Source organism: Ursus americanus, chromosome 26 (genome assembly GCF_024610735.1).
Source record: "Ursus americanus isolate L20-20 chromosome 26, mUrsAme1.1.p, whole genome shotgun sequence".
Classification (NCBI taxonomy): Eukaryota; Metazoa; Chordata; class Mammalia; order Carnivora; family Ursidae; genus Ursus; species Ursus americanus.
In genome coordinates this window covers 564015-589082 of record NC_142152.1, presented here as the reverse complement: position 1 = coordinate 589082, position 25068 = coordinate 564015, and the positions used below count along the sequence as shown (strand labels likewise).

General features: G+C 37.9%; 1 protein-coding gene across 4 annotated transcripts in view; it reads left to right on the top strand.

Annotated features, from left to right (window-relative positions):
• KIAA0586 (KIAA0586 ortholog) overlaps positions 1-22414 on the top strand; it is a 116475-nt gene extending 94061 nt beyond the window's left edge. For 3 of the 4 annotated variants that reach the window (XM_045810361.2, XM_045810358.2, XM_045810359.2), the window contains exon 31: positions 19820-22413. In XM_045810361.2, the coding sequence (XP_045666317.2) occupies positions 19820-19971 (152 nt within the window). In that variant the 3' untranslated portion in view covers positions 19972-22413. Of the gene's footprint in view, positions 1-19819 lie in introns of all 4 variants that reach the window. The other variant, XM_045810360.2, reaches the window with a different exon arrangement.
• The last annotated feature ends 2654 nt before the right edge of the window (positions 22415-25068 follow it).

Here is a 25068-nt window from a genome sequence, read left to right as displayed (position 1 = left end):
ATACCCTGTGTCTTTTGATTGGGGCATTTAGCCCATTTACATTCAGAATAACTATTGAAAGATATGAATTTAGTGCCATTGTATTACCTGTTAAGTCACTGTTTCTGTATATTGTCTCTGTTTCTTTCTGGTCCGTGGTACTTTTGGGCTCTCTCTTAGCTTAAAGGATCCCTTTTAAAAGTTCTTGCAGGACTGGTTTAGTGATCACAAATTCTTTTAGTTTCTCTTTGTACTGGAAGCTTTTTATCTCTCCTTCTATTTTGAATGACATCCTAGCTGGATAAAGTATTCTTGACTGCATGTCTTTCTCATTTAGCACCCTGAATATATCATGCCAGTCCTTTCTGGCCTGCCAGGTCTCTGTGGATAGGTCTTCTGTCAGTCTAATGTTTCCACCCTTGTAGGTTACAGACCTCTTGTCCCAAGCTGCTTCCAGGATTTTCTCTTTGTCTCTGAGATTTGCAGGTTTCACTATTATGTGCTGGGGTATTGACCTATTTTTATTGATTTTGAGGGGGGTTCTCTGTGCCTCCTGGACTTTGATGCCTGTTCCCTTCCCCAGATAGAGAAGTTCTCTGCTACAGTTTGCTCCAATATACCTTCTGCCCCACCGCTGTCTGCCTTTCCCCTTCTTCTGGGATCCCAAATATTCTAATATTGTTTTGCTTTATGGTATTACTTATCTCTCAAATTCTCCCCTTGTTTATCTCTCTTTTTCTCAGCTTCTTTATTCTCCATCATTTTGTCTTCTATATCACTAATTCTCTCTTCTGCTAGAGGGAAATTTTAATGAGGAGAAGGATATTTGCATGGTCTTAAAGTATCTCCTCACAGATTGAAAGGGAAAACCAAAGATAGTGTGTTGATTGGGCAATCAAAATTAATATCACCATAGGGGGCAGATAAACACTGTGTGCTTCCAGATAGGATATTTGAACAGGGTACAACATTTCCTATGTAATATTCTACCCAAGAGTGCATGTAGCCATTGGGAAGAATCGCACCAACCTAAAACACAAGGGAAGAGGGTAACAATTGTGAATCTGGGTAAGTGATATATGGGTGTTCTTTATACTATTCTTGCAATTTTTCTCCAAGTTTGAAATTATTTCCAAATAAAAAGCAAAACATTTCAAAAAGGTATTGCTTCATTTCAAAAATTATGTCGATATCAATTTGCAGTTCTACTAGTATCATTTAAAAAATCATAAAGCAGGGTCATGAATAATGAAGGAAGCAAGGTGAGTGGTTTGCTACTTTAAATCATTTGGTTGGGGAAGTTTTTTCTGAAGGAGTGGCATTTGCAGAGAATGAAGGGAAGGAGGAAATCTTGCAAACATCTGGGGTGAAGTTCTTCCATCTAGAAGGAGTAGGAAGAATGAAGGTTTTGAGGTGGGAATGAGCTTGTTGTACCCAAGACCAGCAAAGAAGGCCAGTATGGTTGGAGGGGCGTGTGCCAGGGGGGCAGTGGTAGGAACTGAGAAATGAGATGTAGACAGCAGATCACGTAGAGCCCTGTATCTCTGGGAAGGAATTTGGATTTTTTTCTGAGTATGATGAGATTCCTGTGGAAGGTTTGAACAAGGGAATGGCAAATTCTAATTTACATTTTTAAAAACATCCTCCTGGCAGCTGGCCGGAAAACAGACTATAGGGAGACAATACTGGGAGCAGGGAGATCAACTGGAACACTGTTGCAGTATTCCAGATGAGAGATGATAGTGGCGTGGGCCCTGGTGGAGGTGTCACAGTGGTCAGGTTCAGGCTATATGTTGATGGTATACCTGATAGAGTTGCTAAAGAATGAGTTCACTTCAAAAATTATTAAAGTGAATTAGATGTGGCATGTAATAGAAAGCACAGGCAAGGATTAATTACTCCTAAGTTTCTGAAAGTTACTGGGTGAAGGATGGTGCCATTTACTGGAAAGACGGAAGGGGAAATCAGTCATTCTGTGTAGGGCACGTGAAGTTTGAGAAGCCTAATAGATTTTCAAGCGAAGAATCAGACAGTCTGTTATTCAAAGCTCAGGGAAGAGGATGGGACCAGGGATATAAATCTGAGAGTTGACAGTGTGGATGCTATTTTAAGCTGTGGGTATGGATGAGATCACCTTAGGACTGAGTATAGAAAGGGAAGAGAAACATCCCAGGTTTAAGATCCCGGACACTGTCAAGATTTAAGGCTAGAGAAAGGAGAGGGAGCCAGCAAAAGGGAAATTAGACCCAATAGATGATCACCCCACAGTTTAAGGAACATGCTAGTTGGCTATACATCTTATGGCTGGAAAGCACTAATCATTCTTTCTATGTTAACATCTGCCTCTGCATAACTTCTCATTGTTGGTTCTAGTTCTTCCCTGCTGGGTGTTAGAAACAGGTCTCTCAATGGGACAGTGTTTCAAATATTTGATGGCAGCAATCATAACCCAAAGTCTGCATGTTATGTTCCTTTTACTCTTCCTTATATTATATTGTTTCCAAGCTCTTTACTAGTTTGTCCATACCCCAGTCAGTATATCTTGCATAGAGTTAGGTACTCTAGGACAGAACAGAGTTGTTACCGAGTATGGTAGATCCGTTTCTCCCCAAACATAAAACAATGAAACCAACACTTGCCAAATGCTTTACAGCTTACAAAGAACTCTCATGTAGTGTAACTTTCATTTTCACAGCAAACTTGTGAGTATGTACAGATGTTTTTATTGCTGTTGTTGTTGGTTTTATTATACAGATGGGAAAACAGAGGCTCAGAGAGGTTAAGTAGTCTCACTACTCTTAGATTATCCCGATGTTTATAGAAGTTATTAAACACTATCGCTCGATACTGTGGTTTTCAGTGTTCTAATGAAACTGACCAAAGTATTTTTCAGTGACTTGATATCAAGCTAAGTTTCCTACCTTCTGTAGGTGTGCAGTTGATTTTTTAAGCATAATATTTTTCAAACTTAATATTATCTTGAGAAGTTTCTCAACTGGTCTCTCCTATATACATTTTTGCTCCCCCTCTTGTATACTATCTAGCCAGAGCAAGAGTGATCTTTTAAAACTATGAATCAGATCACATGACTCCCTGCTCAAAACACCTCTAAGACTTCTTTTTGCATCAGAATAAGGTCCAGACTGCTCACTGTGACCTAAAAGGTTCTGTGTGATTTGTCCTTTGTCTTATTCTCTGAAATCATATCAAGATCTGTTTATGAGATAAAACTTATTATATGCATTTAGTTGTTTTTTTCTTATAAAATTTATTCCAGTTCATTAGATTGATATTTAGATAGATAGATAGATAGATAGAGATGATATATATATACATATATATATATATATGTATATATATATCCCACCAAGGTAGAAATGGGCAGTTTCTGAAGAAGTATGTAAATAATTATCAGTATGCCTAATAATAGAAATGATACCAACTCTTTTTTTCATAAGTTAACCCAAAGTCTAACAAATACACTTACTGATAAATCCAAGACAAACTGCCTTTGTTAATTGTTTTGTAAGAGTTGATTCCATGTGCTGAGAAAAACTTTTAACAGACTTAACAGAATTGATTCCTTGATGAGTGACACATTTATTCTTAATTTCAATAAATAACACTTTTTAAGTTTTTCCCTTCCTACTTTTTACAGGGAAGTGTAGCTTATAATATAAGCACAGACTGATTTCTTGGATTTGATGATTAAATTTAGTCAAAACAGTCAATTATCCAGCACTGTTGCTGCACACTAATTTAGACTTTGGAAAAAAAAAAAGGGTGTCTGAGTGTGTGCGGATGTGCCGCAGAGTGCAGAGGGAACCGCTTAGGGCTGGAAATGCTTATGACTGAATCAATCCACACACCAGAGTTGTTACTCTACTTTTGATTCTCTGGGTTATTTCAGAATTACCTTGCAAGGGATGAAAGGTCTAATGCAACAGGAAAGCTGTCTCTAAGTGTTGGACCTCAGTTTTAGGGGGGAGGAGTCATGAAGATCATCTGGCCAACGCAGCAGTGCAAACTGCGAAACCTGAGCTGTGTCTCAAGTGCCACAATAATCTTCACAATTCTGCAGCTACATCTCTTCTCTTTTAAGAAACCTCATTATTATTTTTATTATGATAAATGCACAAAACAAAATAGGATTACTTAATCATAAAATATGTTCAAATGTATACATGAAAATGCTATTATTTTCAGTTTCCTTGATAAGGAATTATTGCCAAAAAGTATCCTAAAACCTAATTGTTAATCTTGGTTGTACTTGTCAACTCCAAATGGACGGGAACTTTTTAGCGTGTGAGAGTTTTTTAGTTAGGGAAAATGCTGGCACTTTTTTCCGATGAATATAATTGCCATAATACTTCCCATGTAGTGAAGTCAGAAAACATAATTTAAGTAGAAATGTAGTTCCGAGAGCCTTGTGATTCTTGCCTTTTGTGTCATTCTGCCTACATTGCAACAGATCAGACTTAGGAAGTCCTGGAAATATTATGTGGGGTGTTTTCTAATTACTGCGTCAGCATGATCGATCATTTTCTAAGTTTTCCAGTTTCTTGGAAGAGCATAGCCTATGTTCATAACACTTTATGGGAAACAGCACAAAATTAGTTTCTAGGTCCCACTATATTTCTCCAGGTGTCACAAAAGTATATGTTATATAAATGAAATATTTGACAGAAGGGCTCGTCCACCAAACTACAATTAATGAATGCAAGAATTAGAAATCAAAACTTTGTTTAGTCTGAGGAAAAACAATTCTTGAAACTGTAACCACATGGCTGTTTCTTGTTTGCATCAACTCTGGGTGACTGTTATTGTCTTCCCTGAATTCTCTGGGCAGGGATCTGACTTTGTTGAATGAGCCAATTGTTTTCCTTTGTGTTGCCCATCTAGTAAGTTCCCATCTGGTTTGTATCAGACTGTTTTCACAGCCAACAACTGCTGCCTTCTCTATATCCTGACACTTCAGGGCCCCACGCTATCAAAGCACACGGCTGCGATGGCCTTGCTGGCAGGCCTATACAGCTGTGTCTCACAGCTTGGAACTATTACCCAGAGTAATGGTAACAGAGAACTTGGACTGGCCCTTATTCCCATTGGTGTCGTGTGTACAGTGAGCAGAAGTCTACCCCCAACCCCCTCACACCCAAAACTTACTAGTCAACAGAAAATCTTTAGAGCTCTAATTTTAGGATATGGAATGGTGGTGTTCTTGTTTTCTAGTGGCTTCCTGGATTTGAAAGCTCATTTTTCATTCTTTCACTCTCTTTCAAAAGTTACCAGGCCTTGGGGAAGTAAACTGGTCCCAATGTCACATTTAATTTTTGTTTCCAAATTTAGTTAGGAATGGCTAGATATGGCAAAATCCACTATGAAAGCCACACAAATAATACAGTGTGATTGTAGTGGTAGTCACAGGGTGTAATTTGAGAGTTTTCATATTTAGGAATGATTTCCATCTGGGAAGATGGATCTTCTGTACGTGAACTATAGAAGCGCCTGGGTTCAAACTGCTTAGTAACTATTAGGGAGTTCCTTTGCCTTCCGCTTTGTTAGCCGCCAAGCGTCACTTGTGAGAATGTGATAGTGGTGACCTTCTGCAGCAGTCTGTGCTGTGGCCTTATGTAATTAAAGTTGTACGAGTTACTGTTGAAGGAGAGTGGAGTTTAAATATAGCTCTGATGTCATTGCTTCGTAACGTGAAACAGCAAAACTTTTTGGCACCAAAAAGAATTAAGTGACTTTTGTAGAATGTATTAATATTTTAGAAATGCTTTCAAGGTTAGGTAAAATGATATTAGTTTGTGATTTCAAAGAAATTGAGTGGCTGCTTGTCACAGAGCATCAAGTATCCTCTAAGTAAGAAGTCCTGTAGAGTCAAAGTAAAGCAACAACAACAACAACAACAACTCACTTTCTGCTTTTGAATAATTTCAGCTCTCTGGTATTTGAAGATTTTAAGGAAAGAAATAGAAAGGAATTTGTCTTTGTCGTTAGCAGTATGGCCTGTGACCTAGCAACTATTCACTTGATGTTAAAGGCTAGTAAAGTTAGTTATTTGGCTGTTTCAGTCATCGGAAAACAGTTCAAAACTGTAAAGGAAGCACCTTGCAATTGCTGAAACTCATCTGTTGTTTTTTTTCAATTTCAACTTTCTACGGAAGTGTAATAATATACATATAGATGAGTACACATATCATGGGTGTACAGCTGAAAGAATTTTCGCAAACTGAGCTCACTGGTCTATCCCATGGCCAGCTCGAGAAAGAGCCAGCGCCCCAAGCCCCCTTGTGCTGCCTTTGTTACAGCCTCCACCCTGCAGCCATCACCACTGCTCTGTGATTAGTTCTCTTGTTTTTGTTTTTGTTTTTACTGTAAATAAGTGAAATCATACAGAATGTATGGCTTCTTTCACGAGGCAAACCTGGTGTGATTTTTAAGATTCCTTTAGTTTTCAAACCGTTATGACATGCTTTTATAAAGAATTGTCTGAGAGGAATCTGTTTTAGTAGCTGTATCACAGGCTAGTCAACCAACAGGAAGTGCGTTGTAGATAAAGTTGTCTACTAAAACATCAACTCTCTCAGTTCTCAAACAAACTGTAATACTGGAATGTTCCTCTAGACATTCCTGCCCCGAAAAGGCAGGGACTCTTTGTCATAACACCACACAGCAATACATTCAAGTACTTAAATGGTTTGTAATGAGCTTCAGTAATTAAATGTACGTTAGTCAATTAAAGCTTGGTCTGCATTCAGGGTAGGTGGGTCATCCATTTTCTGAATTACCAATCAGCTTCTTGGCAGTTGAGTGTAAGCTTTTATCCTGCCAAGATACTATTTCTAAAATGCTATTATTGGAGAAACTTGTATACCTATTAGATATGCAGCCGAAGAGTAATTTCTTAATCTGGCCAGATTATTTATTTCAAAGGTGTTAATTTATTTTTATATATTTTTAACTACTCTAATAATGTTCCTTTTTTCCCCAGCGAACTCAAATTGGTATAAAAGATCCAGGTATTCTAAGTGTTACTAGTTTTTTATTTCTCCTTATTAACTTTTGTTTCATATTCTGAATGGAAACCATTTAAAAACTCTTATTTTGTGGGCTAAAAAAATGTATTATTAGGAGCCTTCATCTTTATATCCTTGTTTTACAGTTAACAGCCCTATAGTACTGTGCAGTTTTCTTAAATAATCCGTAGAGAATTGGTTTAAAATAATAATATAACAATTTATAGATTTTAGTATTGCTATTCTGGTGATTCTTACCAAGGATAGTATTAAAAACCAAAAGATAAACTTTGAAGCTGATACAAAAAATTTTTTAAACAAGAGGACAAACATTGTAAAGCCCAGGTTGCTATCCTTTTAAATACCACTTTTTGAGATCCTACAACATAGCCTCCTTTCATATTGGCACCATATAGCTACAAGATTTTGAATGACCATTTAAAATAAAAAGCTGAAGTATTAAAATAAGGTAAGTGTTTGGAAGAAGCATGGTGTACAAATAGTACAATCCCAGCAACCTCGTGTGCCCTCATTTAATGCTTTTTCAGCAGTATCCCTGCTTTCCCAGCCTTGGATTCCATTTCCAAATCTCAGATCACTTGTTTTGATTTTGTGATATCTTTAAACATTTAAATAAAAGATAACACTTTTGTCTTTTGTGGTAAAGGTAAAAGGATAGGTTATAGTTGTAGGTAATTTATGACTCAATAAATAAATTATAAATGAATGAATGAATGAATGAATGAATTTTTAGCCATTGTTACCCATTCCTAATTTCCATAGAAATTCATGGATCAAATGTTTGGAAATTTTTTCTTCTCATCCTTTGACTTAAATCCAGTAAGTATTGTTTCTCTTCATTTTGAGCAGTAGGATGAGGAAATACGAGTCAACAAGCTTGATAAGCAGTTTTCAAATCCTGTTGGCCAGGGTATAGGTTGTGTTTGCTGCTTTAATCCTCACCTGCAGAGTATAGTACTCACCCTTTCAGTAAACCCCCTCACCCAGCAAGTGTGATTATGAGCCAGCCACTAGTTACAGGAATAAATGACAATAGACAACTCTAATATTGAGATAGTGGCTTTTTTTTTTTTTTTTTTTACTGTTGGGAGAAATTATTACAGAAATCTAGACTCTCTCCCAGTTTTGGTAGAGTTTTGTTTATGTTTATAATAACATCAACACGTAATAGCTGCCGTCTCTGTATATTTCCTGTATGTGATATACTTCGCTAAGATCCATAATTAACCCAACTAGGTAGATGACAATATTCTCATTTTCCATTTGAGAAACATGAGGCTTGGTGAGGTTATGTACTTTGCCCAAGGATATGGAGCTAGTTCTTGACAGAGCTGGGAATCAAATGTAGCCCAACTCTGAAAGCAGAGGCTGTACTCTTAAACATTATACTGTATTTCCTTCCTTGATAATTTTTTAAAAAGTAGAACAGATAATTTCTGATTGTTCCTACAGGTCTCTGTATCTGAAGACATATCCTAGAGTAGAAGAGTCTGAAAAAGTTAGGAGGTGGGGAAAGAACTGTTTGCTATGGGCTTTAGTCCCTACTATTAATATTATTAATATGTCACATTGATTTGTCAGTGAACCTTTCTGAATCTTGACTTCCTTATTAGTAAGGAAAAGATGATCTCTGAGATCCCTTGTAGCTCTCCTTTGGTAACATGTGAGCAGTATTTTTCTCCTCAACAAAAGGTCTCCCTGTACAAAAATATTTTGAAAATTTTGCCTAACAAGAAGAATTTTTTGTAAGTTGGGAAAAGTTAGAAAATAATCACAAGCTACAAAAGAATAAAACTACCATATATTGAGTAATAAATGTATATGTAAATAACTTAGAGTTATTTACATATATTGTCTCTGTTAGTGATCATAAGAAACTATGAGGTAGAAGAGGAAATTGGAGCACAAAATGGTGACATTCCACAAAGTGGTGGTGTTTCTCCTAGGTCTCACAGCTCATTTCTGTCGGCACTGTGATTTGCATTAGGCAGTTTAGCTTCCAAGTCTGTGCTCTTAACTGTGAGCTTCCAGATGATTCTAAAGGAGTGTCTGGTTGTCAGTTACTTGCAACTTTTTTTTAATCTTACATACTACAGTGTAGAATGGAATAGAAAAAAGTGGGTGTTTTTTCCAGAAAAGGACCTGTAAAAGATCACAGAGTAGTATATCCGTTTGATATAAAGGTTCAGAAACATTGGTCAGCTGGATATTTCTTGAGCAAGCATACATAAAGAACTGAATTAGGCATCTTAGGGAAAATAAGGAAGGATGGTGGAGGGAAACCTTTTGTTTTTAGATTTTATTTTTGAGTAATCTCTACACCCAACATGGGGCTCGAACTCACAACCCTGAGATTAAGAGTCATATGTTCTACCAACTAAGCTAGCCGGGTGCCCCCATTTTCTTGTCCTTTGTGAAAATCCAGCATTGCAGTAAATCACTTCAGCCTATGAAAATGGCTTATCGAAGGCACATCTTAAAATAATAACAGATTTAGCACATTATTTCAATTTAGATGTTTTTACTGATAATGCAGCTTTGTTAGATATAAAGAGATGACTAAAGTATGCTTTGGAGTAATAAAATCGTTGTCATTTTTTGAGTTAAAATTCATTGTTTTAATAAAGCAGAAATAAGCCGTTGTGTTTTTTTAAAGCCATCATTTTTGAAAGTTTTAAGAAAATACCTTTATTAAGCAAAAAATCTGAATATTAGAGAAAACATGCTCCTTTTTTATTCCAAAGAAAATGCAGTGTTTAAAATTCACGTTTAGGTTGTTATGAATTTAGAAGAGTGTTTCATTATAGCAGCAGGTCCCACTGGGGGATACACCCCCTTTAGAATGTGGGCCTATCAGAATGGAAGGGGGAGCCCTTGTTAGTTTGAAAAAAACCCCAGAAGTGATTCAGACTCTCCCCTCTCCCTACTCCAACCTTCTGTTGAAAATCACTGGTTTAGAAAAGGTTTCACAGCTCCTTTCTCCGAAGCCAGCCAGGTATAATATACAGCACCTTCTAAAGAGGATAAAAAAAAGAAGGCAATAGAACAAGAAGAGGCAAAGAGAAGTTACCAAGAATAGAAGAAGAATGTGAGTTCCAGGAAGGAAACATTAACATCTAGAAGTGGTATGATGCTAAAAGGCAGAGAGCTCAATGAATTGTTAGTCTTCAAACTCTCTTATGTTTGAGGCGGAACAGGCGCATTAATTGGAAGATTTGCTCACTGCTGTCAGTCTGCTCTGGGTTAGCTTTATCTTCACAGAGGATTAAGACAGTGTCTTATTCTTTGTGGTCTTCACAACACCTCATCTAGTAATGATGGACACATGAAAAATTTTAACTGAATCCTAGCTAGACCTAAGGTAGGTTTTCTTTTTCTTTTCTTAGTTTCCACCCAGTTTTGTTTAATATGAAAGGGGATGACGTTGCTTATTTCTTACTGTAACACAGTAGATACGTTTAAATTCTGGGCTTTGAAGCAATCACTTCAGACTGGGCTGCCACTTAATTTTAATTGCTTCCCTAGCCGCCCCCGCCCCCCGTAGAAAAGGTTCTTCATTGGAAGGGGCCTCTGTGGTGGGACTGACTGATACTGTCGTGTCCACCTTTGTACTATAGGTGCTGTGTAGAACTGGAAAGGTGGCTGTAGAGAGGCAAGCGGTACCCTTTTCCTCTCTAACTCTAAGAAACTTAGAGGCAGAGTAGGAAGTGAACATAGATAGTGTCTCATATAGTAACATGATAGTAAGCACTTTGAATGCATTTAAAGGCTTTTTAAAAACAGTATCAAGGTTAGATGTTTAATTTTGGTCTATTTGCAGACTCAGTATATAATAAGTAACTTATATTTGCCTCCAAGCTTACCTTTAGAAAACTGTATTTTCTTCTAAAACTATTCTTTTTAAGCTTTTTTCTTAATTTAGATTGCATTTAATTCTTTAACATATTTCATTTTTAGGTTTCCAACAGTATAATGATAATAGCTTAACATGAGCCTTTGTCACCAGTGAGAACCCATTGCTCAGTTAAGTGAATGATGTAATGCTTCAAATTATGTTCATTTACATATCTTCTTCCACAGCCACCTGAAATTTTTGTGAAATAAGGGAAACTTGAGAGAAGCCTGATTTTTATCTTAGAGAACATCAGAAAATACCGATTCTACCATCCTTTACATTTTTTTCCAAATTGTTCTGCCCGAAGAATTTGTTTAAAACGACAGATATTGACAGTCAGTGACTGACTGCATTTCGGAGCACAGAGTAAGAGTGCACCATTAACGTGGGCACACGCCTCTGCTCCGTGGGGTGTCCTGTTGGCTGGAGAACCACATGTGCTATAAGTTTCTCTCTTCAGTTAACTTTTCTCTACTTCGTCATTCCCTAGCCAGAGAGGTTTTCCCCAGTCTGTTTCATCTTAATATTAAGATGGGCTTTGGTTTGACAGTATAGTGCTTTTTTGTGGTTCTCTGACAACTTTATTGGTTGCTTCATGTAGATGGTGTTGGGTAATATGCCCCCGTCTGACCCAGGGTGAAGGGAGATTCTACACTTCTTGTAATGATTAAATCCTTAAGTAAGGGAATCTGTGAAAACTTTTAACCTTGAAAGAAATGGTCCGTGAGTTTCTTTTATTTAACACAAATTGCAAATTATCTGATGATTCTTTGTTTCCCCCTTTCCTTAATTTTTGATGCCTAAAGATAATAATCCATTGAGTAAAGTATTTTCCTATGGGTAGTCATTAAAATTCAGCTGTTTGACTTCCTTTTTATTAAGGCCATTAGATCAGGCTTCTGTTTACTTGGTTTTATGAGAGTAACTGTGGGAGTGCATGTAGTTTGTGTTCTTTTTAGTGAATAGGAATGAATCATGGGTATTTCTAGGCTTAACTGATTTTCTCATGGAAAAAAAAATCTCAACGTAGCTTCATCAGGTGATATGGATCGAACACAAACCGAGCCCAAGCTGTAGCTCGAGTCTGTATTTATAGGTAAGATTTTTACTTTTAAAGTTGTTGAGGGGTGCCTGGCTGGCTCATCCGGTAGAGCATGCGGCTCTTGATCTCAGGGTCATGAATTCAAGCCCCACACTGGGCATGGAGCCTACTTAAAATAAAAAAAAAAAAGTTGTTGAACTTGCAACTATTCAGATTTTTCATTTTCTTGTAATTTCTCTGATAATGATCAGCACAGTAGAGATACTAATTATACTTTTTAAGTTCTTCTAAAATATCTATAAACTCACCCAAGTAATGGAACTCCATACAGTAAACTCCAGCTCTCCATAAAGCATAAGTTAGGGGACAGAAAAAAATGTTTCATTTCCTTTTGGAAAGTTTATAAAATGTTGAATTAAAAGGCTGCAGGTGTGGTATTCAGAGCAATGAGGATAGTACTCAAGATAATTCCATCTGGGGAGGTTATTTGTTGGGACAGGACAGTGTTTAAACTTTGAAGTCAGTTTTAAACAAAGTGAAGCAGCTGGAACCTGGCATAAGAAGAAACAAACCTTTCACATTAACTATTGCCTTTTAGAGGAGAAAGAATTGGAGTTGTTTTTACAGGTGCCAATACATTTATTCTTCCTATAGGAACTGCTTTATTTTTATCCTAAATTACACATTTCAAAATAAGCACTTGTCAACTCATTTTAAAAACAGAAGCAATAGTAAACTTAAAAAATGCAATAGGATTTGTAGGTCTAAAACATATTTTGGAATGAGACTATAGTAACATTTTAAATCACCCTCTTAAACATGAAAGTAAGGAAAGAAACATTTAGTAGTGACTAATCTGGAAAGCAGAGGTAAATAAAGTATTGCATACTGTACTTGACATCAAATGACTAGGCATCTTCTTCATCAAGACTTGTATTTGTCCTCAAACACTGAAGCTCTGATGTTGCAAAATCTGCAGGGCTGGGTTAAGTATGTGAGGAGAATTGACTACAGCAGGATAGTTTAGCAGCTGCTTAAACAAGGAATTAAAGCAAGAGTAGATGAGCCCAGGGTGGACAGGAAAAATGCTTCAAGAACTCAATAAAATACAGCTGAAGTACTGTAACAGTTTCACAGACAGCTGGGAAACAACTGCGTGGCTGGAACTCAGGGCTGATTTTAAAGACAGGATCTGGTCAACGAGACTCTAAGCAGGCTGTTAGCTGTGAAAAACCACAGACCCTGGAGGTGCAAGCAGATCAGTTCGGTTCAGCAGCCATTTCAAGGCCCACTGTGTGCTTACCATTGTGCTAAAACCTTGCAGAATGCAGAGGTAAATAAGACAAAGTCACTGTCCTCCTGCAGCACGTAGTTAATAGGAACAGACCCACAAGCAAATAACGATTGAGATGATAAGGTCACAGTGGCTTCCTGTGTACCTACTGTCCTGGTCAGACAGCAAAGACTCTAAGTCCCAGTCCATGCTCTTACAGAGTATCTTGGTTAGAGCAAGTGACAGACACATAAACAAATAATTACAATGCAGTTTGGTAAGTGCAAATGACCAAATCATCTTCGAGAACAAGGCATCCGCACTTGACAGGACAGGAATTCCTGTTTCACCACTGCTGCTGGAAGCACAGCTCAGAGAATGTGACTCACTTGCACGTGGGGCTGGGCTATCCTTTTAAGTCAGTGATTCTGAAGTATTTAGGGGCCGCAGATCCCTTCAGAGCACTGAAAGCTGTGACCATCTGTCTCCCTCCCGAACTGTACTCGCATGAAAATAATGTGCATACTTTTCCAGGGCATTCACAGGTCCCTGACCATTCATCCATGTGCCCTGGGTTAAGATCCTTCATGTACGTGAATTCAAGATGATTACATTTGTTTCCTTTTCGATTTCATTTTTAAATTTGTAGTTTATAAGAAACCAATCTTTTATTTCATGCCAAATCCAGGCAATTTCAAGTCATTCAGCTATCTTTTCATCCACTCATAGAAGAATGCCATAAATTCGTAAGTATCACGTGTGCCTCACGTTTTACTTAATCTGAATGAAGAGTTTGAGATAATGTACTCTTTTACGAAGCTATTGAGGAAACTTTTTCTTCTTTTCTCTGCTTGTCTCATGTTGTTTGAGGAGAGAATGCTTTGTTTGGATTCCTCTCAGTTTACAAATAACAGAGATAGAATAATGAGTTACCAAGTGTTTGAGGGTTAGAGTCACAATCTGAAACCTGCTGATGAAATGCATGATCTAAACCCAAAAAACTTTTACAAAGTTATGTGTATTTTTAGAAACATACATGCAATGTACGGGCAAAATCTAAATGGACATTAAAAATCCTATATTATTACTTGTGTTCCCTAGAATAAATTAGTTTAACTTTTCTGTTCCTTAACCTCATAAATCCAACGTCAAACGTAATATAAATCTAACATCAAATGTAAAATTTCTTTATGAATTTTAAATATCTTTGAAGCAAAAAAAAAAAAACCTGAATTTCAAACACCCAAAAAGATATTAAAATATGTCTTAGGATGTTTGAAATACATGGTCTGACTCAGTGGCATCCTGGCTTAAACATAGCCAAGTTAAATGACGTACCGCAAACCCATGGAATCAAGGAGTGGTCTCTTTTTTTAAAAAACAACTCTGAAAACAGCTGTTGAAACAATTACATCATAGAGTAATGACATGACTGTGGAAATTTAAAAAGTCAAACTTTAAAAGCATCAAACTACATTTAATATAGGCAGAAAATTTATATTTGCTTTGATGATGATTTATTAAGATATGTCTTTTTCCTTTAAAAAAAAAATTAAACTCTGTGAGGACCATAACTGGATATGAAGGTGACTCTTTTTGCCTGGTAACACTCATTTGCCAGATTTTTTAAAAATGTTCCCAGTCTAAAAAGTCCTCGTTTAAAGTTCAAAATGACTGTTCAAAATAAAGTACATGAGCACTTCAAAAAGCCTTCCCCAGATGCACATTTACAAACATCTTTAGATAAAATGGTGCGTTTTATTGGCTTAACTTGTTGACTAAAACATAATTACTTGAGTTAAAATAGCATAACTATTTGGAGGCCTTCTAGAGCTGTGGGTTTTTTTTTTCTTAGTATATTTCAGTGAAACATTCTTTCCCTCTCTAACACAGACTACCTTTTGCAGCCCATCCTGAGGGTCATTGCCTCTTGGGATAGTTCCTTTCCAGTTACCTAAAAGGAAGCGCTCATCTGTTGTGAGTGCTTTCTGTGTGCTGGCATTAGACGGAACGCTGCATTTGCATTATGCCATTAATCCTCAAAAAACCCCCCGAGGAAGGTACTCTTATCTTTATTTTAAGGATGAGGAAACTAGGGTTTGCAGAAGTTACATAACTTTCCTAAAGTCTCTTATCACTCTTATCCTTTTTACCCCTTATCTATTTTTCTTTATAGCAGTTATTGCCTCCTGACGTATTATATGTTTGTTTCCTTACTTGTCATTTGCCCTTCACTCAGCTGGAATATATGGCTGTGGGATCAGAGCCTTTGTTTTCGTTACTGCTGATATCTCCAGAGTCTGGAATAGTGCCTGGCACATAGTAGGTGCTCAGTTGATATTTGCTGAGTGGATAGATGGATGAGGCCAGCTCTGCCCAACTCCAGAAGTCTTACTTTGACAATTTGGGGGGGGGGACTGTTCCCAAGTGACTGGACAGCAGATCTCATTTGGACCCTAGACTTGACCTATCATAAAGGGACTTGAGCTCGAAATGTCATTACTGCCCCTCTCCTTACGTGCCCCTACCACTGCATATTACATGAATGGATTTTATCTTACCCACCTTTAAAAGCAATGTTTTTTTTTTATTTTGAGTGACGGAGGTACTTGCTATAGTGCAGAAAGCAGTGAGTTGTCTCAGAACTACCAGTTTTGAATTAATTAGATGAATTACACTAGTCTTTTTTTTTTTTTTTTGAAAACCGTCTGTTACCTTGTGTGACTCTTTACTCTTGGGGCTCTTCCTACTTATCTCTCTGACATTTCCCTTTGGTTTTTCTTTATTTTCTCTTCATTCACCTTTCTTTGTCCTTCCTCATATTTTTGTCATCATTTCTCTTCTCAGCCTATTTTCTCTCCCTAGGTGATCACTGTTCGCATTACTCTAATTATTGTATCTATATAGATGACTGCTGATTTTGTCTCTAAAACTGCCTGGTGGTCTCTGACAGCTGATTCCAGTTACCTGCTGGAAAAGTCCATTCATACATCTTGTAGGCTTTCACGTTCATCAGGTATATAACTGATCCCAGTATCTCCATACCTCTTCATACCCTCGTAGCCTCAGGCTTGTTTGTATTCTTATTACTGCCTAATCAGTCAGCTAACCCAGTTATTTTGAGCCATACTCAATTCTTTATAAGTTTTGAGTCTCCCCCCAGAATACCATGAATCTGTTTCCACTGGCAAGGATCATCAGTTCTTACACAGACAATTTCCATAGGTCTCTCTCCTCTCTCCTTATTTTGTACACAGCTATTGGAATTCTCTCTTCTTAAATGTATTTGGTCATCCTACTCCTCTGTTCAGAATCTCTTGTGACTCATCATCATTTACAGAACTTGACCCTGACCTTCCTTTACAGCCTTCTCTCTCACCATTCCTTCAATCCAATCAGTACTTTGATATCAGAATAGAGTTCCCTTAACATACTGACTTAGAAAAAAACAACCCAAAGATACTGACTTTACATTGACTTTATTTTGTTGTTCTTTTCCTTTATCACCTTCCATACCTTTGAAATCCTACTTCAACTGCTACTTCCATGTCATTTCAACTAAGTATTGCTATACACATCTATCTCCACTCCTAGGTTATGAGCTGCTTGAGGATGAGGACTGTTTCTTCATCTGTGAATCTCTTAGCACCATCTTAGCTCCAAACTTACAGTAGGCTTGTAGGGATGTTTAGCTAGTGAGAGTATGCTTTGGAAAAGCCCACTTTAATGTCTCTGAACCTCAGTCGCCTTGTCTGTCTCCCAGAATTACTGTCAGGATGAGGTAAGATGATGGGGAAAAGATTTTTGCAAAATTATGAATTGCTATATAAATATAAGGCGTTAACTATGAGAACTAGCATAACTTTGCAGTGATTGAATTTAATATGTTCTCTGAGACTTGTAAATTTCTTTGAAATCCAAAAAAAAAAAGTTAGAGCTCTTGTTTTACATCATTGAGTAATTTAATCAGTAATTTAGTGCACATCATAGAAAATGAAGGTACATGTAAAGCAGTTTTGTGACATGAGATAACAGAGAAAAGAAGAATATCTGGTGTCAGTGTGGTTTTTGACAGGCAACTAACTAAAGGAATGGAATTTTTCTTAATAATTAGGGGGAGGTAACATTGAACTTTTATGGGTTGAAAATTAATTTTGATCTTGGCCTTAGTTATACCCTATGTTAGTGTTGATGAAGTAAGCTCTGATCTTGGATACTTTTCTTGGTTATTTTGTGTGCACTCTGCATCATGACTTTGCAAAGTGACAGGATATTTAAGTAATGCTTACGTCCTATAAAGATCTTTTTTTAAAGCTGTTCTTACTGTGTCTTAATTTTAATTTTTATCATACCCTGACAGGGCTAAATTTCAAAAAGTCTTTTCTTATTTAAGATGTTTATTCTCAAATTATCCTAAGACTTGTTTTCTTCTTAAGATTATACTGTGGTATTATAGTTTGTGATGTTGCTATAATGTTGCCAAATCTTATTAGCTGTCCCTCTTTTATTAAGAAAATGAAATTGATACAAGTAATGAAATGAATGGTATAATATTAAGTCTTCATAAGACTTCCTAATATGAAAGGAATTTGGCTTTTACAAATATCCAATCATCTTGGACAGCTGTGATTGAGTCATCATTGAAATCTCCGAAAGTATCTACTTTTCCTGAAGTCCCTGTAAAAATGCAGTGGAGACTTCCACTTTACTACTGTGAAAACTACTTGAAAAGTATAAAGGAGTTTTAGAAAAATTACTATGGCTCTTGACTCAGAGATCTCTTAAAGATTGTTAAAGATAATTTGTTTTTAAGATGCCTATTATTCTTATGTATTTAGAGTAAAGCCATAAAAACCGAAACAGGAATTTGTGTAGTCTTAAATAATACCGAGTTGGCATTCTTCGTATTCTTAGGTGGTGTGCTTTAAACTTTCTAAAGAAGTGAATTAGGGTATAGGCAGATAGATTGCAGTTATGGTCAACTTTTTCTTTTTAACATATTAATGAATTCTTCATCCCAGACTTTGTCCTGTGTCTCCTCTGCCACAGGCTGGCTTCTTTATTGCCTCCCACTACTCTCAATCATGGAGTGGAGATTTTTTTCTGTATTTGGTTAAATGTAGCAATCATGAAGAAAAGTCTGTTTTACAGAGAAAAATACTTTCCAAAGTCAATTGTCAATGATATTTGAATGATCACTGTATTTTTTTTTCTTTTAATATTGCTTCCCTTCTATCAGTTCTGTTAACTAATAGCACAGCACTCTTAGGCACTCAGAAATGAGCATTAATGACATGATCCTGAGTTGAGTGTCCATTTTGTAGAAGTAGGAAAAAGGGCAAAGTGCCTTGGCAACCTTTGACCTCAGATGGTTTTCACATGGTTCATATCACTTTAAAAAAAAAAAATCACGGGGCGCCTGGGTGGCACAGCGGTTAAGCGTCTGCCTTCGGCTCAGGGCGTGATCCCGGCGTTATGGGATCGAGCCCCACATCGGGCTCCTCCGCTATGAGCCTGCTTCTTCCTCTCCCACTCCCCCTGCCTGTGTTCCCTCTCTCGCTGGCTGTCTCTATCTCTGTCAAATAAATAAATAAAATCTTTGAAAAAAAGAAAAAAAAAATCATGTTCTTTTTGTAACTTAATAGCAAACCCTTATTTTAGGGCTGTTCCAGTGTGTTTTTTAATCGGACTTAGCTATTTACTTGATGGTAATGGTAATGATAGTAGTGCTAGTACTGCATTAAATAGTACCATTTAGTGGTTCTGGTAACTCTGAGTTTTCAAGCACTTACTAACTGCTAAGCTCTCTTGTCAAACTCTTTACCAGTACTATTGTATCCTCATTACATTCTGCAAGGTAGGTACTAGTAACCCATTGAACATGGAAGGACTGAAATTTTGAGTGGTGAGACAATTTCCCGAGGTCGCACAGTCAGTAAGAGGGTAAGTCTGGGTTGCAGACTAGGCTCTGACCCCCACATGCCCTTACCCGGCATTTGGATTTGTACCACCCCTGCTGGCATTTGTTTATCCTCTTAGTCCATTCGGGCTACCCTAACAAAATACTGCCGACGGGGTGGCTTATAAACAACAGAAATTTTATTTCTCACAGTTCCGGAGAAATCAAATCAAACCGCCTCTTCCTGGTTCACAGCCATCGCCTTCTCACTGTGTCTTCAAATGGTGGAAGGGGCCAGCAAGCTCTCCAAGGGGCCTCCTTGATAAATCCCGTTCGTGAGGGCTCTGCTCTGACGACCTAAGCATCTCCCGAAGGCGCCACTTCCTAATACTATTACATCAGGCATTAAGATTTCAACATATGAATCTTGGGGAGGGCAACGTAAATGTTCAGATCATAACATACTTTTAAAATGTTGTGCATAGTTGTCTGGGGGTGGGAGTGGAAAGAAGAAAGGTGTATTTTATCTCCGACAAGTTCTGAGCTCCGAGCTCATTGAGAAAAGAAATGGTCTCCTATGCAATCCTTGTTTCAATTCCTCCCCCCATGTTATTCAAGGAAGTTTAAAGCATACAAATACTCAGAATATGCTTGTTTAGCTGAATGCGTTTCTCCTTTTTTGCAGGTAGTACAGCGGTACCACTCTTCCCTTCTCAGACATCGCCCACCAGGATGTCTGTGACGCTGCCCTCAGTGAACCTGGAGGACTGTTCTCAGTCTCTGAGCATTAGCACTGTCCTGGGGGACACGGAGTCCTCAGGACCAGATACCTTCTGAAAGGGAAGTAGGAGCCAGCTGAACATTTGTGCCATTGGTTTTGAAGTCATTTTTCTCAAGCATAAAACCATATCTCAAACTATTTGGGGTTTTGAGCACATTCTGAAAACCAATTTCTAATTTTTTATTATAGTAAAAAGCGTAATTTGGGTATTTAGGTAAAACTTTTAAATAAAATAATTTAATACGGATCATCGTGAGTCTGAATTATTTCTTAGAATCCTGAGGCAGCATGAAGTAGTGGAAAGGGCATGACTTGTGACATCTAAGAATGTATTCTATGGATCTAATTGTCTGTAGTTGTGAAATGATGTTGCTCAAGGCTATTGATTCCAATTTTTTTTGTAACAGCAAATAATTGGCAGCAATCCACCGCCTGTGAATAGGGACCGACTAAAAAAGTGGTGGTATATCTGTACAGTGGAGTACTATGTAGTACAAAAAAGAATTGTAAAATGTTTATGTGTCGGTGTGGAATTGCCTCAGAAATGTCGTTAAAGTGAAAAAACCATGTGCAAAATAGCTGCCATCGTTTACAGTAGCGGGAGGAATCCAGATATGTGGTGTGCACACACACACTTACATGCACGTATGTGCTTATGGACACATTAACTATCTTTGGAAGGATAAACCCGAAACTGCTAACTTGTCTCCAGGGAGGGGGACCGAGTGGCTAGGTGATAGGAGTGAAGGATGACTGGAGCCACTGTGTGTTTGAACTTCAGTTGTAACAGGAAAGAATTATGAGTGAGGTTAATTTTTTTTATACCTTACATATATGCCTTATAAACCTTTATACTTTACAAACCTGTGAAATGTGACTAGATTACCTTTCAAAGCATAAACACATAAAATTGAAAGAAAACAGAAGTGTAGCTTTGAAATTCTAGTTCCATTTTCTTCACCTCCTTGCTCTGTGATGGGGGCAGATAAGCCCCTTCTTCAGGGCTGCCTGGGCAAATGGGTTTAATACTTGTTTTGCAGGATAATGGGGATTATCAATAATGTTGGGGGTGACGCTCAGCACAATGCCTGGCACCAGATAAGAGCTCAGTAAATGGTGGGTGTCATTATCCTGAGGCATTGAAGCATCTTGCACTAGAGGGTAAGCACCGTGAGACGCAGGATAGCCTAGTATTAGCAAAAAACAAAAAATACAAACAAAAACGCCTCATCTCCGTGAACATATTTTCCTGTCACAACTGAAGTTCAAATACACAGTCACTACAGTCATCCTGGACTTTTCTCAGCATTTTCCTGGGTTGCCTGGGTTACTTTGTGGGTCTCAATCCTGGCTGCACATTAAAGCCTCTGGGAGCTTTAAAAATGCCCCTGCCTGTGTTCCCTCTCTCGCTGGCTGTCTCTGTCGAATGAATAAATAAAATCTTAAAAAAAAAAAAAAAAAAAAGAAAGAAAAGAAAAGAAACAACAAATGCCTATGTTCCATTCTCAGAGATGCTGACCTCATCAATATGGGGTAGCGTCTGGGCATTGGTATTAAAAAAGAAAAAAGACCTTCCCAGGTGGTTAAAATGTACATTTGAAGTTAAGAATTACTCAAGAGCAATGTAGAATTCTTTTAGCTTCTAGCAGGGCCCTCTGCCTGGGGAATTTAGGAAGAGTCTGAGGATTTCTTCTCACTGAAGACAGAAGCTGCAAAAACCTATGGAAATGTGTCAGGCTTCCACACACATTTTGTCTATGTCAGCTCCTCCAGCTTCTCAGATATTCCGTTGCTGAAATGCTATAGGTTTCACTTTAGAACCTGTTTTTCTTTGGTATTGCCTTTTGGACAATTCTGCTTGTAATAGTTCCCATTAAACAAGTACAAGAAAAATGCTATTCTCTGTATCATACTTGGTATTTGCTGTCCATCTATAAATCTCTAGATAGGGTGAATGCGGCTTCATTTGAAACATGACCCCTTGGTTTCTGATTTTCACAGCTGCTTCTTTCTGAGAAGGATGTTTCTTAATTTTAGCAAAGGCATTTTTTAAAGGTGTTGGTAGTTTCTCCCCAACTGTAGAAACTCACTTTTGCTAATTTTAGGGTAGAAGTATAATCTTTGATTTATTTCACTTCTCATTTACTTGAACTTTTCTGGAGGAAAAAAAAGTGTTTTGTGTCTGCTCATCAGTATTTTGTTTTATGTGATTTCTGGCCAGGGGTTTCTCCTATATATATTCCCCTGCCAACCACCTTAAATCCTTTTGGAATAAACTGTATGTGTAAAGTAAATTAAATGGCATTGTTGATGTTACAGGCTTTAAAAAATTTCATTTTATAATTTCCAACTTCTAGAATGAACTATTTAGGAAACATGCTACTAAGAGGCAGGCTCTGTCAAGATCAAGGCTGTGAATATTGCTAGGCTTACAATGCCTTAACACCAGGATAGCAGGCATTCAAAATGTTCCCTTGGTATAAATCCTAAAGTAAATTTGCTTTTTATGCACATTAATAGAATCTTTCATGAATGTTTTCATTTTCAAAAGATGATTGGGTCAGTGTATTTCTTATCCCTTGCCTATTCCTGGGCTCTTGATTTTGCTTTTGAAATGCTAAACATATATTTAGATCAGTTTTATTGCTTTTCTATTTAAAAACTCAAAACATTTTTCTGTAAAATAAATAAAATAGTTCATGGTGGATTACCACCTCTAATCCAAGAATAATTCTGTAGTTGAACCATTTTTATCTTTTAAAAAATGCCCTGATGCTATGGCATTTCCTTATAGGTGAGTAACGAACAATAGTGGATAGCCGAATCCTTAGTATTTCTGTAATGTTGCTGAGAAATCCCACTGAGGTACCCTTTTTACCATATGTCCGTATGTGTACCTGTTTAGCAAAAATTAACTGTGAAGGACATTGCGCATGCGGTGTGGTGAAGATACTTATGGGCCAGGCTGGGTAGCCATGTCAGGATATGTCATCCCGCATCCCTCCCTTTGGTCATCTGCCTCTCCTGGGGTATGAAGGGTAAACACAAGGAATTCTGTCTCTTCCTACTATAGAATCATCATTTGGTCATCAAACATCAGTTGCACAGTAGTTTTAAAGACTGTCTTAAAAATGCTTTGGAGAAAAACAGGATTATTGTCATGAGAAATCCCATCATTATAGTTTAGAAAAGTTCAGAACACCAGTTTTTATTTGACCTAGCCCATGCTCGGAGAATAGATTCCAAGTCTCAGATTGTCAAACCTTTGAGAATAATCAGCCTTTGTCTGTATTTTTTTAAGACATTTTTTTCTCCTTGTCCTGAAGTGTTTACCTAGAAACAATAGGAGATATTAGCCAGAGTACACATGCCCGCTTGTGAGGCCAATATTGTAAAATTATGTGATGGTCCATTAATTGCCAAGGGAGCAAGCAAATCAAAGCTCTTTTGCTGCATCTCTATGATATGAATGGTCTCATTTATAATTTCAGTCATAGTGAGGGATGAGTTCCTGATACATCTCTTGAATTCAGGGACACCTAACCAAGCTAAAAGCCCCTCAAGAAATCAATAGACTCCTCTAACTTCTGGGAGGTCACTCCTCTGAGACCTCTGAAGAGACCCAGATGGTGGGGACTAAACAGGATTTAAAATCTTCACTGGTAGCTAGTAAGAAATCCCAAGAACAGTCTTGGTATACACGGAAGTCCCACATAGAGAACAGGCCTGGTGCTACATAATTGATAAGATCTATACATAGAATTGAAAGCGTATGTCTTTTTCCCTGAATTATTAAGACAGTGGTGGTAACTATTTCAGTTGACATGTTGTGGCGCACTTTTCCTGAACAAGGATGTTTTTCTTTTCTATTTTTCACAAGGTGTTACCTTAGGAGTAAGTGTGTAAGTCGTAATGTAGGAGGTATTTATTTCTACTGTTGGGATAGTTGTGGGGGATTTCTCAGTAAGCTTGCTGTGTATTTTTATTTCCTTTGGCCGTTTTCTCCAAATAGTTGCATGGGTTCTGAAAGTACCATAGACACCCAGGATTATTTTAAGAGGTGATTGGGTTGATTCTGCACTTTGGATAAAATACTGGCTGTGTGTAATTCTATGTAACAACCATCTGAGTGTCTGGGTCTAGAAATATTTGCTATATGTTCTAAAGTATAGAGGACATGTTCAGATCATATCTTCGATGGGGTTGTTTGCTAGCACTAAGCAGAGGTATTCCCATGATTTGAGTGACCTTTGGAGTTCCATATGGGTAACAGTTTCAGCAAGAGATCAGTTTAGCAGAGGAGGTCATGGTCTGATCATTCTTCCAAACAAGGAAAAGGAAATGTTTCAGAAAAGGGAGGGGGCAAATGAAGGAAAGTAGAGTCCTGGAGAACACAGAAAAGGAAAGCAGTAGCCTATAGTTACACATTAACAATCTTACAATGAAGTCAGTTTGAGTGGACAGAACGAAAAGGTCTCTTAGGTTTCATTGTCTTGGGTGGAGTTGGCACTTCCAAAGTTGCCTGCTGGAGCTGAAGTTCCCAGGTAAGCTGTTGGTGCCTGAAGCCATCTGCTTTGGCAAGGTTTTTGGTTAGCCTCAACTCGCAGTCACTCATGGGAGTGGTGGAAATCCATCGATCTGACTTGGAAGTTCATTTTCATTATGACATATTAAACCCTGGGTGGACTGTTGTAACTGCAGGACCTGAAGAGCTTCCTTCTGATAACGTTCTAAAGCAGTTTTGCATCCGTATCACTGTGTTTGCCCAACAAACCGCCGCAAAACTAGGTGGCTTAAAACAACTGTGTATTTATTCACAATTCTGTGGGTGAGGATTTGGTTGAGCCCAGCTGGGACAGATTGGTCCTGCTTGTCTTGATGCTGTCCGGCCTTCCACATGCTTTTCCAGTCGGTTAGGAGCAGAGGGCCTCACTCTCGCGTCTGGTAGTTGCCAGCTGTTGGCAGGGCCACACAGGGATCTGGGCCATGTGTCTCAGCGTATAGCAGGCCAGCCTGAGCTCATTCACATGATGCTGGTGTGAGGGTTCCGAAGAGCAGCAAGAGAGGGCAAGCTCTGCTGTACCAGCAGTTTTCAAGCCTCTGTTTGTATCAGGTTGTTAATGCCTCGTTGGCCAAAGCAAATCATGTGTCCG